This window comes from Galeopterus variegatus, unplaced genomic scaffold (assembly GCF_000696425.1).
Source record: "Galeopterus variegatus unplaced genomic scaffold, G_variegatus-3.0.2 Scaffold2337, whole genome shotgun sequence".
Classification (NCBI taxonomy): domain Eukaryota; kingdom Metazoa; phylum Chordata; class Mammalia; order Dermoptera; family Cynocephalidae; genus Galeopterus; species Galeopterus variegatus.
Genome location: NW_007728448.1, coordinates 249,840 through 261,287, shown reverse-complemented (window position 1 = coordinate 261,287; position 11,448 = coordinate 249,840). Strand labels below are relative to the sequence as shown.

The 11,448-nt window shown below is 36.8% G+C and overlaps 1 protein-coding gene across 1 annotated transcript; it reads left to right on the top strand.

The window, feature by feature from the left end:
• The first annotated feature begins 1,707 nt into the window (after positions 1-1,707).
• HSPA13 (heat shock protein 70kDa family, member 13) lies at positions 1,708-11,090 on the top strand. The gene is made up of 5 exons (XM_008581372.1): positions 1,708-1,762; positions 3,256-3,596; positions 6,208-6,421; positions 7,896-8,063; positions 9,199-11,090. Exons 1-5 carry the CDS (start codon positions 1,738-1,740, stop codon positions 9,864-9,866), a joined length of 1,416 nt encoding a protein of 471 aa, XP_008579594.1. The 5' UTR covers positions 1,708-1,737; the 3' UTR covers positions 9,867-11,090.
• The last annotated feature ends 358 nt before the right edge of the window (positions 11,091-11,448 follow it).

The following is an 11,448-nucleotide window of genomic DNA, read 5'->3' as shown; positions in this document are numbered from 1 at the left end:
TTGAACAAATCAGAATCCTATTAGAAAGGGGCGGGGGGGGGGGGGGGGGGGGGGGGGGGGGGGGGGGGGGGGGGGGGGGGGGGGGGGGGGGGGGGGGGGGGGGGGGGGGGGGGGGGGGGGGGGGGGGGGGGGGGGGGGGGGGGGGGGGGGGGGGGGGGGGGGGGGAGCGGTAGCAGGGAGAATGACAATGACCAATGCCTGCCACAAATGATTAATCCTCCTGATCTGGTATAAATCCTATTTCTCAGACTTCTACATCACGCTTTATGATCCAGCAGTTTCCAATCTATGGGATGATCTTCTGCTTCTGTGCTCTTGGTAATTCAGTTCCTTCTGCCTGGAACACCTCCGGCCCACTGCCCATTACACCTAATACTACTCATGAATTGGGTGTTTGAATTATGCATCCTTCATAAGAATTTTACTAAGTAGTATTCAGTATAGACACACACTTTTTGTACTTCACATTGCAAAAGACTTCCAAAATACACAAAAGTAAAGAATATTATGGTAAATCCTCATTAGCCATAATTCAGATTCGATAATCATCGACATTTACATTTATAGTTTTTAAATGAGGCAGTAGCGATATACTTCCACAATAGGCTGACCTGTTGTCAACAGCGAACGTCTGATTAATATCTAAGGTGAGGAAATAGATTCAGTTCTCCAGGACCCTAGTTCTCATCAACTTTAACAGCAATAAAGACAAAACCACTCTCAAAAGGAGCCATTAAGTACTACCAGTCACTAAGAAATGAGGAAAACCGGGTCTATTACAGACTAGAACCTGAAAAAACATTTTACAAGTGTCCTAAACGGCTATTACACGTTATTGGACCTGTCCATAAAGGTAATTTTAGCCACTTACAGTTCAATTCAAGAGAAAGCTAGGGGGGTTTTGTTGTTGTTTTTAACTTGGTTTTTGTTTCTAATGGCCCACTTCAATGTTAGCCATAGAGAAAATGTGTCCTTGCTCTCTTGTATAAATAGCAACGACTGAAGATTCCTTGAGTTCACTGATCCCAAAAACCAGAGGGCTGAGAGTCATACTGGAGTTCCAGGGCTGTTTCCAGAGCGATAAGTAGGGCCGCCCGACCAGGCCTTTCCCTGCGTCCGCACTGCTGCAGGGGCTCTTCCAGCGAGGCTGGCGGGGGACGGGTGGTTTTAGAAGAACTTCATCTAGAATTTACACCCCAGGAAAACGCTTTAAATGGAAAAATAACGAAGGAACAAAGGACTGAATCCTGGGTATGATTAGCGGCGCGACTAAAGGTTTTTCTCCCTCTCCGATACTCCCTCCCGCAAATAGGCCGGAACTCCACTACTACACTTCCCAGGATGCAAAGCGGTGGGGCGGGGCTAAAGAGCCATTATTTATTTATTTATTTTTTTAATTATTTTTTTTAACCTCAAGCTGGATTTTACTTCAAGCGCTTCAGGTGTGATCAGAAACTCCAATCCTACTCCGTGACTCTCCTCCACCTCAGCCCTATTGGCTCAGCGGCCCCTGAGTGGCAGGACGGCTCAGTCGTCATTGGCAGGGGTTGAATGGAGGCTCTACGCCCTGCGGCCTCAAGGTAGATGAAGTCCCTGCTCTGGTTGGAACGGTAGCCTTTCCGGCTGCGTCAAAGCGAGCGGACTACATTTCCCAGGGGGCTGCGGGACTGCCTGGCGGCTCGGGGGCGGCACCTCACGTCTGGTACAGTCATCCCTAGTCTCTTCGGCGGGACTGTGATGGCCGGAGAGATGACGATCTTAGGTCAGTGCTCGGGGTTCCCTGTTGCTGTTACGGGCTTCGAGGCTGTCTTGGGGGGCCGGGGTGGGCGGGTATGGTTGTCTCTCCTCCTGGATTCAGCCGGCGCAACAGGAGAGGAGCCGGAAAGGTGACTAAGAGGTTTTTTTGGCTGTTTGTAGCTGGTGGGGGTGGGGCGCCTCCAAGAGGGCCAGGCCCGTGTAGGCCCAGGGAGGGCCGGCGGCAGCTAGCTGCGTACATCCCCGGGATATCGGGCTTAGGAGAGTGGTCTTTCCAGCAGAACATCGGTTTTGAATTGTTGGTTGAATTGGTGCCTTTGGGAGACTGCAAGAACGTGCAACTTCAGGACCCCGTTGTGGAGGATGGAGGAGGTGGAACAGCAGCATCTCGAGCTGTAGGCTCATGGGATGCTGAATTTGCAGGGATTCAGGCCCCTTTGATGGCCCTTTCCATCAAATCGGGCTGGACATTATCCTTCTCCGAGAAGGTGATGAAAGTCCTGAAATGTTGTCATTAGTTGGAAGAGGAAAGTGGGGTTGGCACTTGGTTTCCTTCCTTTGATTTATGTGTTGATGAGAATGAGCTAACCATTAGCAACACGGGGTCCTACAGATTGACATTTTGGATGATATATAGCATGAGTGGACGCAGGTGAATGACACAGCCTCCTGAAACTAAGAGATGAATTCTAAATTTAAAATGGCATCTTTCTTCATTTAATATTTACAAACTGCATGGCATTTGTTCGCATTTGGGTTTGGGGGGGGGGGGGTTCTTTAGTATTTGTTGAACATCTTTTGTTTCTGGAATGGAGAATACAACCTTGAATAAAATCTGCCTTCAAGTAGCTTGCATATGTGTAGCCATCAGAGTGGCCCACTTATATGCTTCTCCTCTCTTATATTACCTCTACAAGAAGTATGTCCTTAATTCATATTTAAATACGTAAAAATTTAACTGCGTTCTCTTATGAAATGACAGTTTCATACTTGAGCAGCTTTCAAAATTACTTTATCCAATTTATCCATTTCATCCTTGTGTAAGAGAAAAGGAGTAGATATGAGGATAAAGAGTTGTAGCCTTACAATAACAAAGTTTTTGCTATGAGAATTTTAATAATGTAGTTTCTTTTTAATAACTAAAGCTATTCGTAAAGCTATAAAATCTAAATATATAATTAAGAAAATTTAATTCTACCTAGCTTTTGTTCCAGATGAATGGTGTTTCCTGTTAGCATCAGCAAACATTTTTACGTTTTATTTCTTTATTCACCCGTTAGTGAACCACACAAACATACAGTTAAAGAGGTTTGTGTTTTTTTGTTTTGTTTTGGTCATTATTTTTAATTGTGTTATAGCCAGTTTACATTATGAAAAACTTGATGTCTGAGAGAAATGTTATTAGTCCTGTAAAAGAATATTTTAAGATTTGTATTTTTAGTAATTTAGCCTATTGTACTAGTTCGATAAGATATATCTTTTAATTTGCCTACATTTCAGGTTCAGCTGTTTTGACTCTCCTGTTGGCTGGCTATTTGGCACAACAGTATTTACCTTTGCCTACTCCTAAAGTGCTTGGAATTGACCTTGGCACCACTTATTGTTCCGTTGGGGTGTTTTTTCCTGGCACAGGAAAAGTAAAGGTGATTCCGGATGAAAACGGGCATATCAGCATACCCAGTATGGTGTCCTTTACAGATGATGATGTGTATGTGGGATATGAAAGCTTAGAGCTGGCAGATTCAAATCCTCAAAACACAATATATGATGCCAAAAGGTTCATAGGCAAGGTTTTTACTCCAGAAGAGCTGGAGGCTGAAATTGGCAGATACCCATTTAAGGTAAGTGATTAATGTAAAATCTAATAATTTTAGTTTAGCATACTGTTTCAATTAATGCTTTGGCTTCACATTGCAAAACATTCTATCTCACTTGACTTAATCTAGATGGAATTTACATTATCTCAGATAAGAAGAAATTCCACAGCAGCTTCAGAGAGAGTTAATTCAGTGACTCCACAGTGGTATCAAGGACTTAGGGCCTTACCATATTCTTGTGCTGCCATCCTCAGAATGTCTGCTTCGCTCTTTCAGGGTAGCAGGAATGTTGATGAAACCCCATGTACTATAGATATTCTGTGTGTCATGCAAAAAGATAAAAATATCAAACCAGGCATGCTGTTTTATGACTTACTTGAAACCCTCACTCAACAGTATGTCATGGACAGTCACTCTGTAGGTTCACATCATTATCATTAATGGTTGTCTGGAACTACTATTCCATCATTTAACTGACCGATCTCTGTCAGTGTACATTTTCTTTTTTTCCTGATTTTCCAGTAATGTTGGAGGTTCAATGAAAGTATCCCTGGGCACATATCTTTGTACATGTCTCTGAAAATTTCTTAGTTTGAATTCTAAAAGTAGAATTGATAGGTCAAATGTGCATGTTTTTAAGTCTTTTGATTTATGTTTCCAAATTGCACACCAGGCAGGTTATATTCTCTTAACCATTATGTTTGATAGAGCCTGTATCTTCACTGATTGTTATTCTTTAATCTTTGCCAGTGAGGTGAGTGAAAAATGGTATCATGTATTAATTTTTATTCTTTTTATTTCTAGTGAGATCAGATTTTTTAGAAATTTGTTTATTGGTATTTTTTTGTTTTCTTTAGTGATCCACTTCTTGTTCTTGTCCTATTTTCTTTTTTTTTTTTTTTTTTTTTTTTTTTTTTGTATTTTTCCGTGTCCGGCAACGGATCGCAACCCTCAGTGTTGCCCCCGTACCGGACCAGGACCGGCAACGGGATCGCAACCCTCGGTGTTGCCCCCGCGCCTCGCTCAGCCAGTGAGCGGGAACCGGTCTGTATGTGGGATCCGAACCCTCGGCAGGAGCGCCACCGCGCTTCCCAAGCGGCGCACTAGCGCAGTGCGCCACCGGGCCGGCCCTTGTCCTATTTTCTTTTGGTGTGTTTTTCTTTTCCTTAACAACTATAAAATGCCATTGTTGTATGTTTTTGTTATTTTTTTTCTTTACCTTTTTTTTTTAACTGATTATATAATTTTGTTTTTGAGCTGTCAAAGTTTTAAATTTTTATGTGGTAAAAACTTCTCAATGATTTTTAAAAAATGGTTTTGGACTCTTACTATTTAACTGACCATCTTAGTCCACTTGTCCACTTGTTTTCTTTTTTTTTTTTTTTTTTTTTTTTTTTTTTTTTTTTCCCCTAATTCTTTTTTGGGAGTATTTTGTTAGTTTGGATTTTGCTGTTTTGTTTTGTTTTGTTTTGTTGCCTTTTAAACATTTGAATCTTTTTTACATTTAGGGTTTTTCTTGAAAGTTATGAAATGGGATTATAAATGAATTAGTTTTAAAATAGACAGTTGTATCAATGCTATTTATTAAGTAATACCTTCCATAAAAATTCTCAAGTTTTTTATTATTTTCAAAAAATTTGCTCCTTGCATTTCTTAGGTTTATTACTTTGTTCTTTGTTACCTTTTTTTCTTGGGATTCTTTATTGATTTATAATCTTCCTTATGTAAAGTTAAAATCATCTAAATTACAGCTTGCGTACATTGTTTATTGATCCAACAGTAATTTTAAGTTGTACTTAAGTTTCTAAGTGATATGATTTTTTGTTGTTTCTGTTTCATATGGTACTGGTGTATTTATACCTTGTTTTGATGGTGTCTGGGTAACTTGTTTTTGTTTTCACTAGACTAACTAGTGAGATATTTTTTGGTAGGTTAGGTTTTCTTTATTGAAACTTAATTATCGGGTCAAGAATGACTAGAAAAAATTCTTTTAATTTTTTAGAACAGATTCATTCTCTACTATTGATATTAATACAATCTGTTGGTGAAAGTAGGATAGTATGTTTTAGAGTTAATCTAATTTTTCAAAGGTACACCCACATTAACAGGGATAATGAGCTAACACATAGCACGTGTTTTTATGGAAACGAAGATAAGTGATATTTGAGTCTTAGGTAAGATCATAATGAAGTACTAAAATTATTCTTGTTAATATGAACTAGAAAAGTCTTTCAAATATTTGTTACTTATGGAAACAAGTTAATTGGAAAAGCAGAGATAGATCCTGAGTTTGATACATGATTGGGCCATTGTTATTTCTTATATTTTGTCATTCTTTCATTCATTCAATATATATATCAGTAATCATCTACGTTCTAGTTAAATGATTGGTGATAAATTTTATTCTGCTGTTATTGAAAAATATAGTTTGGATTCATTTTGTAGATTTTAAAGCATAACATTTAATAAACTCTAATCTTGGTAAATATACTGGATAGATTGCAAATGAATTTTATGATTTTGTAAAGTTAAAGGTAGGTATTTAATACATTCAGAATGTATGTATGTGTGTCTATATGTATATACATACATACTTTTACACTTCCCCTCCACCCCCCACAAATTGCATTCACAGGTTTTAAACAAAAATGGAATGGCTGAATTTTCTGTGTCAAGTAATGAGACCGTCACTGTTTCCCCCGAATATGTTGGCTCTCGACTGTTGTTGAGGTTAAAGGAAATGGCAGAGGAATATCTTGGAATGCCAGTTATCAATGCTGTCATTTCCGTACCAGCAGAATTTGATCTAAAACAGAGAAATGCAACAATTGAAGCTGCTAACCTTGCAGGTAACATTGCCCTTGCCTGAGCTACAAACTATATGGAGGTAAATTAGATGGATTTTTATAAAGGTTTGTAAACGATAATTTTTAAAGCTCTGTAGCACAATATAAAATGTATATATTATAGCAAGAACCAATCAAACATGTGACAAAGGCTGAGAGAACATGGACACATGTTAGTGAGGAATCTTCTAAACTTTCTTTAATGTTAAGGTGAATATAATGTTTTTTTAAAAAATCTGAGATGATAGAGAATTCATTTAACACCAACAAATATTGAGTGCCACAGTAAATAAAGCAGATAAATCCTTGTTCTCAAGAAGCTTATATTCTACTAGAGAGAAACAAAATAAACATAAAAGATAAGATTAATATGGGGTTTCTTGGCCTCAGTGTTATTAACATTTTTGGATAGATAATTCGGTGTTAATAAATATATATAAATAAATTTACAAAAATCTGTATACAAATAAGTAATAATAAAGTTGTGCATTATAGAATATTTAGCAGCAACCCTAGCCTCTACTAACTAGACACTAGCAGCACCCTCCCCCACCAAATGGGAACAATCAAAAATGTCTCCTGGTGGTAAAATCCCTGGTTGAGAACCGATGATAAGATGTTTAAGAGAAGTAAATGCTGTTACCAAAAAGAGCAGGATAAGGGAACGGATTGTTGGTGGCAATCAGGGAATGTGGGGTCTGTAAGTTTTAAAAGGGTGATCAGGTAGGCCCCATTGAGAAAGTGACATTTCAGCAGATTGAAGGAAGGGAAGTAGTTAGCCATGAAGACATATGGAGGAAGTGGGTTGCAGAGGGAGGAAATGATTAGAGCAGCAGCCAGAAAATGGGAATTTGCTGCTGGCACATAAGAAGATAGGAATTTGGCTAGTGTGCCAGAGCAGAGTGAGTGATGAAATCGGAGAGCTAAAGGGAAGGGTATTATGATCTTTGGATAAATTCTTCAGAGTCTGAATGTTTTTATGGCTCTTGATACATAATGCCATATTACTTTTCAGACCACTTGTTAAATGTTGCAGTTAGTTTAAACCAGGAATTTTGTTCAATGAAACCTGATGTTTAGCCTGCACAACATAGATGAGATTATTTCATTTTCATAGCAGTTAGTTATGGTATATAATGATTAAAGTTTTATTGCTCATATATTTCCAAGTAGAATATGAATATTAGAAAAAGGCTGAGAGATTTTTTGAAAATTAAGTATTAATAGAGTGACTTATTCCATTAAACCTGGGCTTATATTGTAATCTTCTTTTAGAATAATTTTAAGGATGCCATTTATAAGAGCCTATATTTATCATTCCCATTTTGTTATTTCTGTTGGGTTTGTGGCTGCTGTCATTATTACTCAGCAGAATTCATGTCACAGAAGACACAAACATACTATGAGGTTGAGTGGGAAAGAAATTTCTTAGTAGTGTGCTCTCATGACTTGTTCTTCCTTCCATCCAATCTTATAGGATTGAAGATCTTGAGAGTCATAAATGAACCCACAGCAGCAGCTATGGCCTATGGTCTCCACAAGGCTGATGTCTTCCATGTCTTAGTGATAGACTTGGGTGGAGGAACTCTAGATGTGTCGTTACTGAATAAACAAGGAGGAATGTTTGTAACCCAAGCAATGTCTGGTAAGAAAAATACAGGGAGAGGTTCAGGCAATGCTTTCCTTAACATATCTAATGTGTAATGTGTTCTTTTTTTATTTTTTTTTTTCAGAATTCTTTGACTTTATTTTGGTAATTTTTTGTATATGTCATCTCATACCATATACCACCATTTATGTGTATTTACAGCAAAAAGTTAAGTCTCAAAAAATGACTGGAAACCCTGTAAGTTAAATAAATACCTACACTACCAGTTGTAGCTCATTGAGCAAATAGGATTTTTCATGGAAATGGTGAAAAGAACAGAAGGGAAGAAAAATTCTTTTAAAATGAAGGGCGATCAGTTTATTTAATATAATAAGTTTTATAAAATAGATATCTTTTTAAAATCTAATTTCAGTGTTCCTTAGGAGATAATTGGATTTTTCATTTTAAATCATTTTTAAAGTTTTTTGTTTTGTTTAATATAGGATAAGGAATTAAGCCTGTTTGAAAAGTTGAACAGTAAGTTATATGAGGGTACTTTAAAAACATGGAAAGATTTGTATTATCTTTCAATTCTGTTTGTCTGTGAACTTTTAGAGGTACCCTCATGGGTATCCTAACCTCTGTATTTTTCTTTCTTAAGCAGACTCTTTCAAACCAAGTTAAATGCTGAGGATTGTATTACATTAACCTTTTCCTTTGAAATCATTTTTTTCTACTTTTTAGCTCTTAATCATGCAAGTAAAAGAATGAAAAAAAAAAAGATAAAATACCTACTGGTATTCTTTCATTATAAGAAGCATTTTCTTTAGTTGACAGTAATAACATTTAATGTTTTAAAAATACTTAAAAGCCAGTCTGTGTTGTCAACCTCTGTTTTCTGAAAAATTATTTTATATCATTAAGAGATGCTTCCTTTTACATCATTCAAAAATTTTAATTCCAATGTACACTATTTTTTTTTAATAATGCATATTTGGGTTAAAATCACTTTAACACAGTTATTTTTAATTAGCCTTTGTATGAATAAAATTTTAATAATACTTTCAACAAGGGATTTGTTATTCCCAGGACATAATGTTATACATATAATACACAGACACACGTGTATACACACACACACACACATATGGATACATAAACAATAACACAAACTTTTTATTTTTTCATTTAGGAAACAATAAACTTGGAGGACAGGACTTCAATCAGAGATTGCTTCAGTACTTATATAAACAGATCTATCAAACATATGGCTTTCTCCCCTCTAGGAAAGAGGAAATCCACAGATTAAGACAAGCTGTGGAAATGGTCAAATTAAATCTGACTCTTCATCACTCTGCTCAGCTGTCAGTATTACTAACGATAGAGGAAAAGGACAGGAAGCAACCTCAGAGTGGTGACAATGAACTGCCAAAGGACAGACTTTCCCCAGCAGATGGCCACAATGTGAATGGTGTGTTTGGACCTGGCCTTTCTGAAAAGAAAAGTGGAGAACAGCAAGTTTTATTTGAGACAGAAATATCACGAAAACTCTTTGACACCCTTAATGAAGATCTCTTCCAGAAAATACTTGTACCCATTCAGCAAGTATTAACAGAAGGCCACCTAGAAAAGACCGAGATTGATGAGGTGGTTTTAGTTGGGGGCTCTACTCGTATTCCTCGAATCCGCCAAGTCATTCAGGAGTTCTTTGGAAAGGATCCCAACACATCTGTGGACCCTGACCTAGCAGTGGTGACAGGAGTGGCTATCCAAGCAGGGATTGATGGAGGCTCTTGGCCTCTCCAAGTTAGTGCTTTAGAAATTCCCAGTAAACATTTACAAAAAACCAACTTCAACTGAATTTTGGAGGAGTGTTTATTATTTGTGATCTTGTCTGATGGTCTTCTGCCCTTTATCAGACCACCTCGTCCAAAAAGAAAGTCTCTATCTAAAATATCCCACAGATTTATCTAGAAGGCAACATTTAGATACAGGAAAATTTTACATAGCATTTTGTTTTAGGATTGGATGTGACCAGATTGATCCTATTTAATTTTGGAGAGATTCAATTCCAACAAATTCTAAAATGATAAAATTGAGGTAAAATTCTCTTAGGAGCATGGGTGACTATATTTTGTGGATTCTGGAAGTAGAGGATCATATGCACTTGACATTATATTCTGTAATCATTAAATAGTGCCAATTATAACATTCCCAGTTCTTACTATACTGTATTAGGAGAAGCTGATAATTTCTTTACTTGGTTTTCACATGTAACTTAATTTGGACTATACTTGAAGGACAGTGTTGGTGTCAGGTATTTACATGGGCTGGGAGATAGCAGTATTATTAATATAAGCTGCAATACATAATATTCAGTAACTGCCATAATAAATTTTCTTTCACAGTTTCAACATCCTGTTACGTGTCATTCTCATAATCTGCATTCTTCAGATTTTTTTTATGTATTAGTAGGTCAACTTATTTTCTTTCTAGAATCACTACAGGTTTATTGAAATGTTTCAATGCCAGACAGAAATACCCAGTTTATATTCAGTTCTTTATTTCCTATGCATCACTTTCTGCTTGGATTTCCACGATTCTGCCTACTTAGAAAACAATAGGGAATTAATTAATTAATTATTAATTAATTGCATTTTTAAATGTGTTAATGTCAAAATAAACTCATCATTACCATCTCATTTTTGGTATCCCAGGCCTTTACAGACATTGGTAAAGAGTATTAATTTTCTACTTTATATGTTTTACTTGTTTGTTACTTTGTTTATATTTTCAGTAAGCCCTGGGGAACATAGATTGCATTTGAGCTGTCAAATGGTATCTGATTCAGTTTTACTGAGATGTTTCTCCATATTTAGTTTCAAATAAGGAAAATGTACTCAATTGTGAAAGCCCAGTTGTTTCCTCTTATGATTTTTAAACACACTTAGACTGTTTTCAGTCATAAGTTTAGTATGTGTTGAGAGCAAAAATTGGTGAATACTGGAAGTAATTTGTAAATCTAGTGTGGAAAGCATTGTGAAAAAATTTCCACAAATCGGCATTTGTAGCAGTTGTGTGTTTCCTTTAAGAAAAGTCATAGAGACCAAGAAAGAACAGTTTGATTTCTGTGATGCCCATATTATTTGAATATGTAAATATATGTGGGGTTTCTTCTCCCCTAATAGAGGCATGCTTCATTTTAATATTGAAAAATTAAGCCCTAGTCAACGTTTTTGTTAGTGTAAAATATGAGTATGTCTGCTTTATTCATTGTTGAATTTGAAAGTATGTTGAATTTCTAATCACTGGAAAAGAGGACTAAGCAAATTTATTTCAACACATCGAAACATTTCAGCTTCTCATAGTAAAAAGCTGTATGTTGTTAATATTTTTTGCAGATCCAAAAGAAAAGTTTTTTAGCAATGAAATTGCTGTTAAA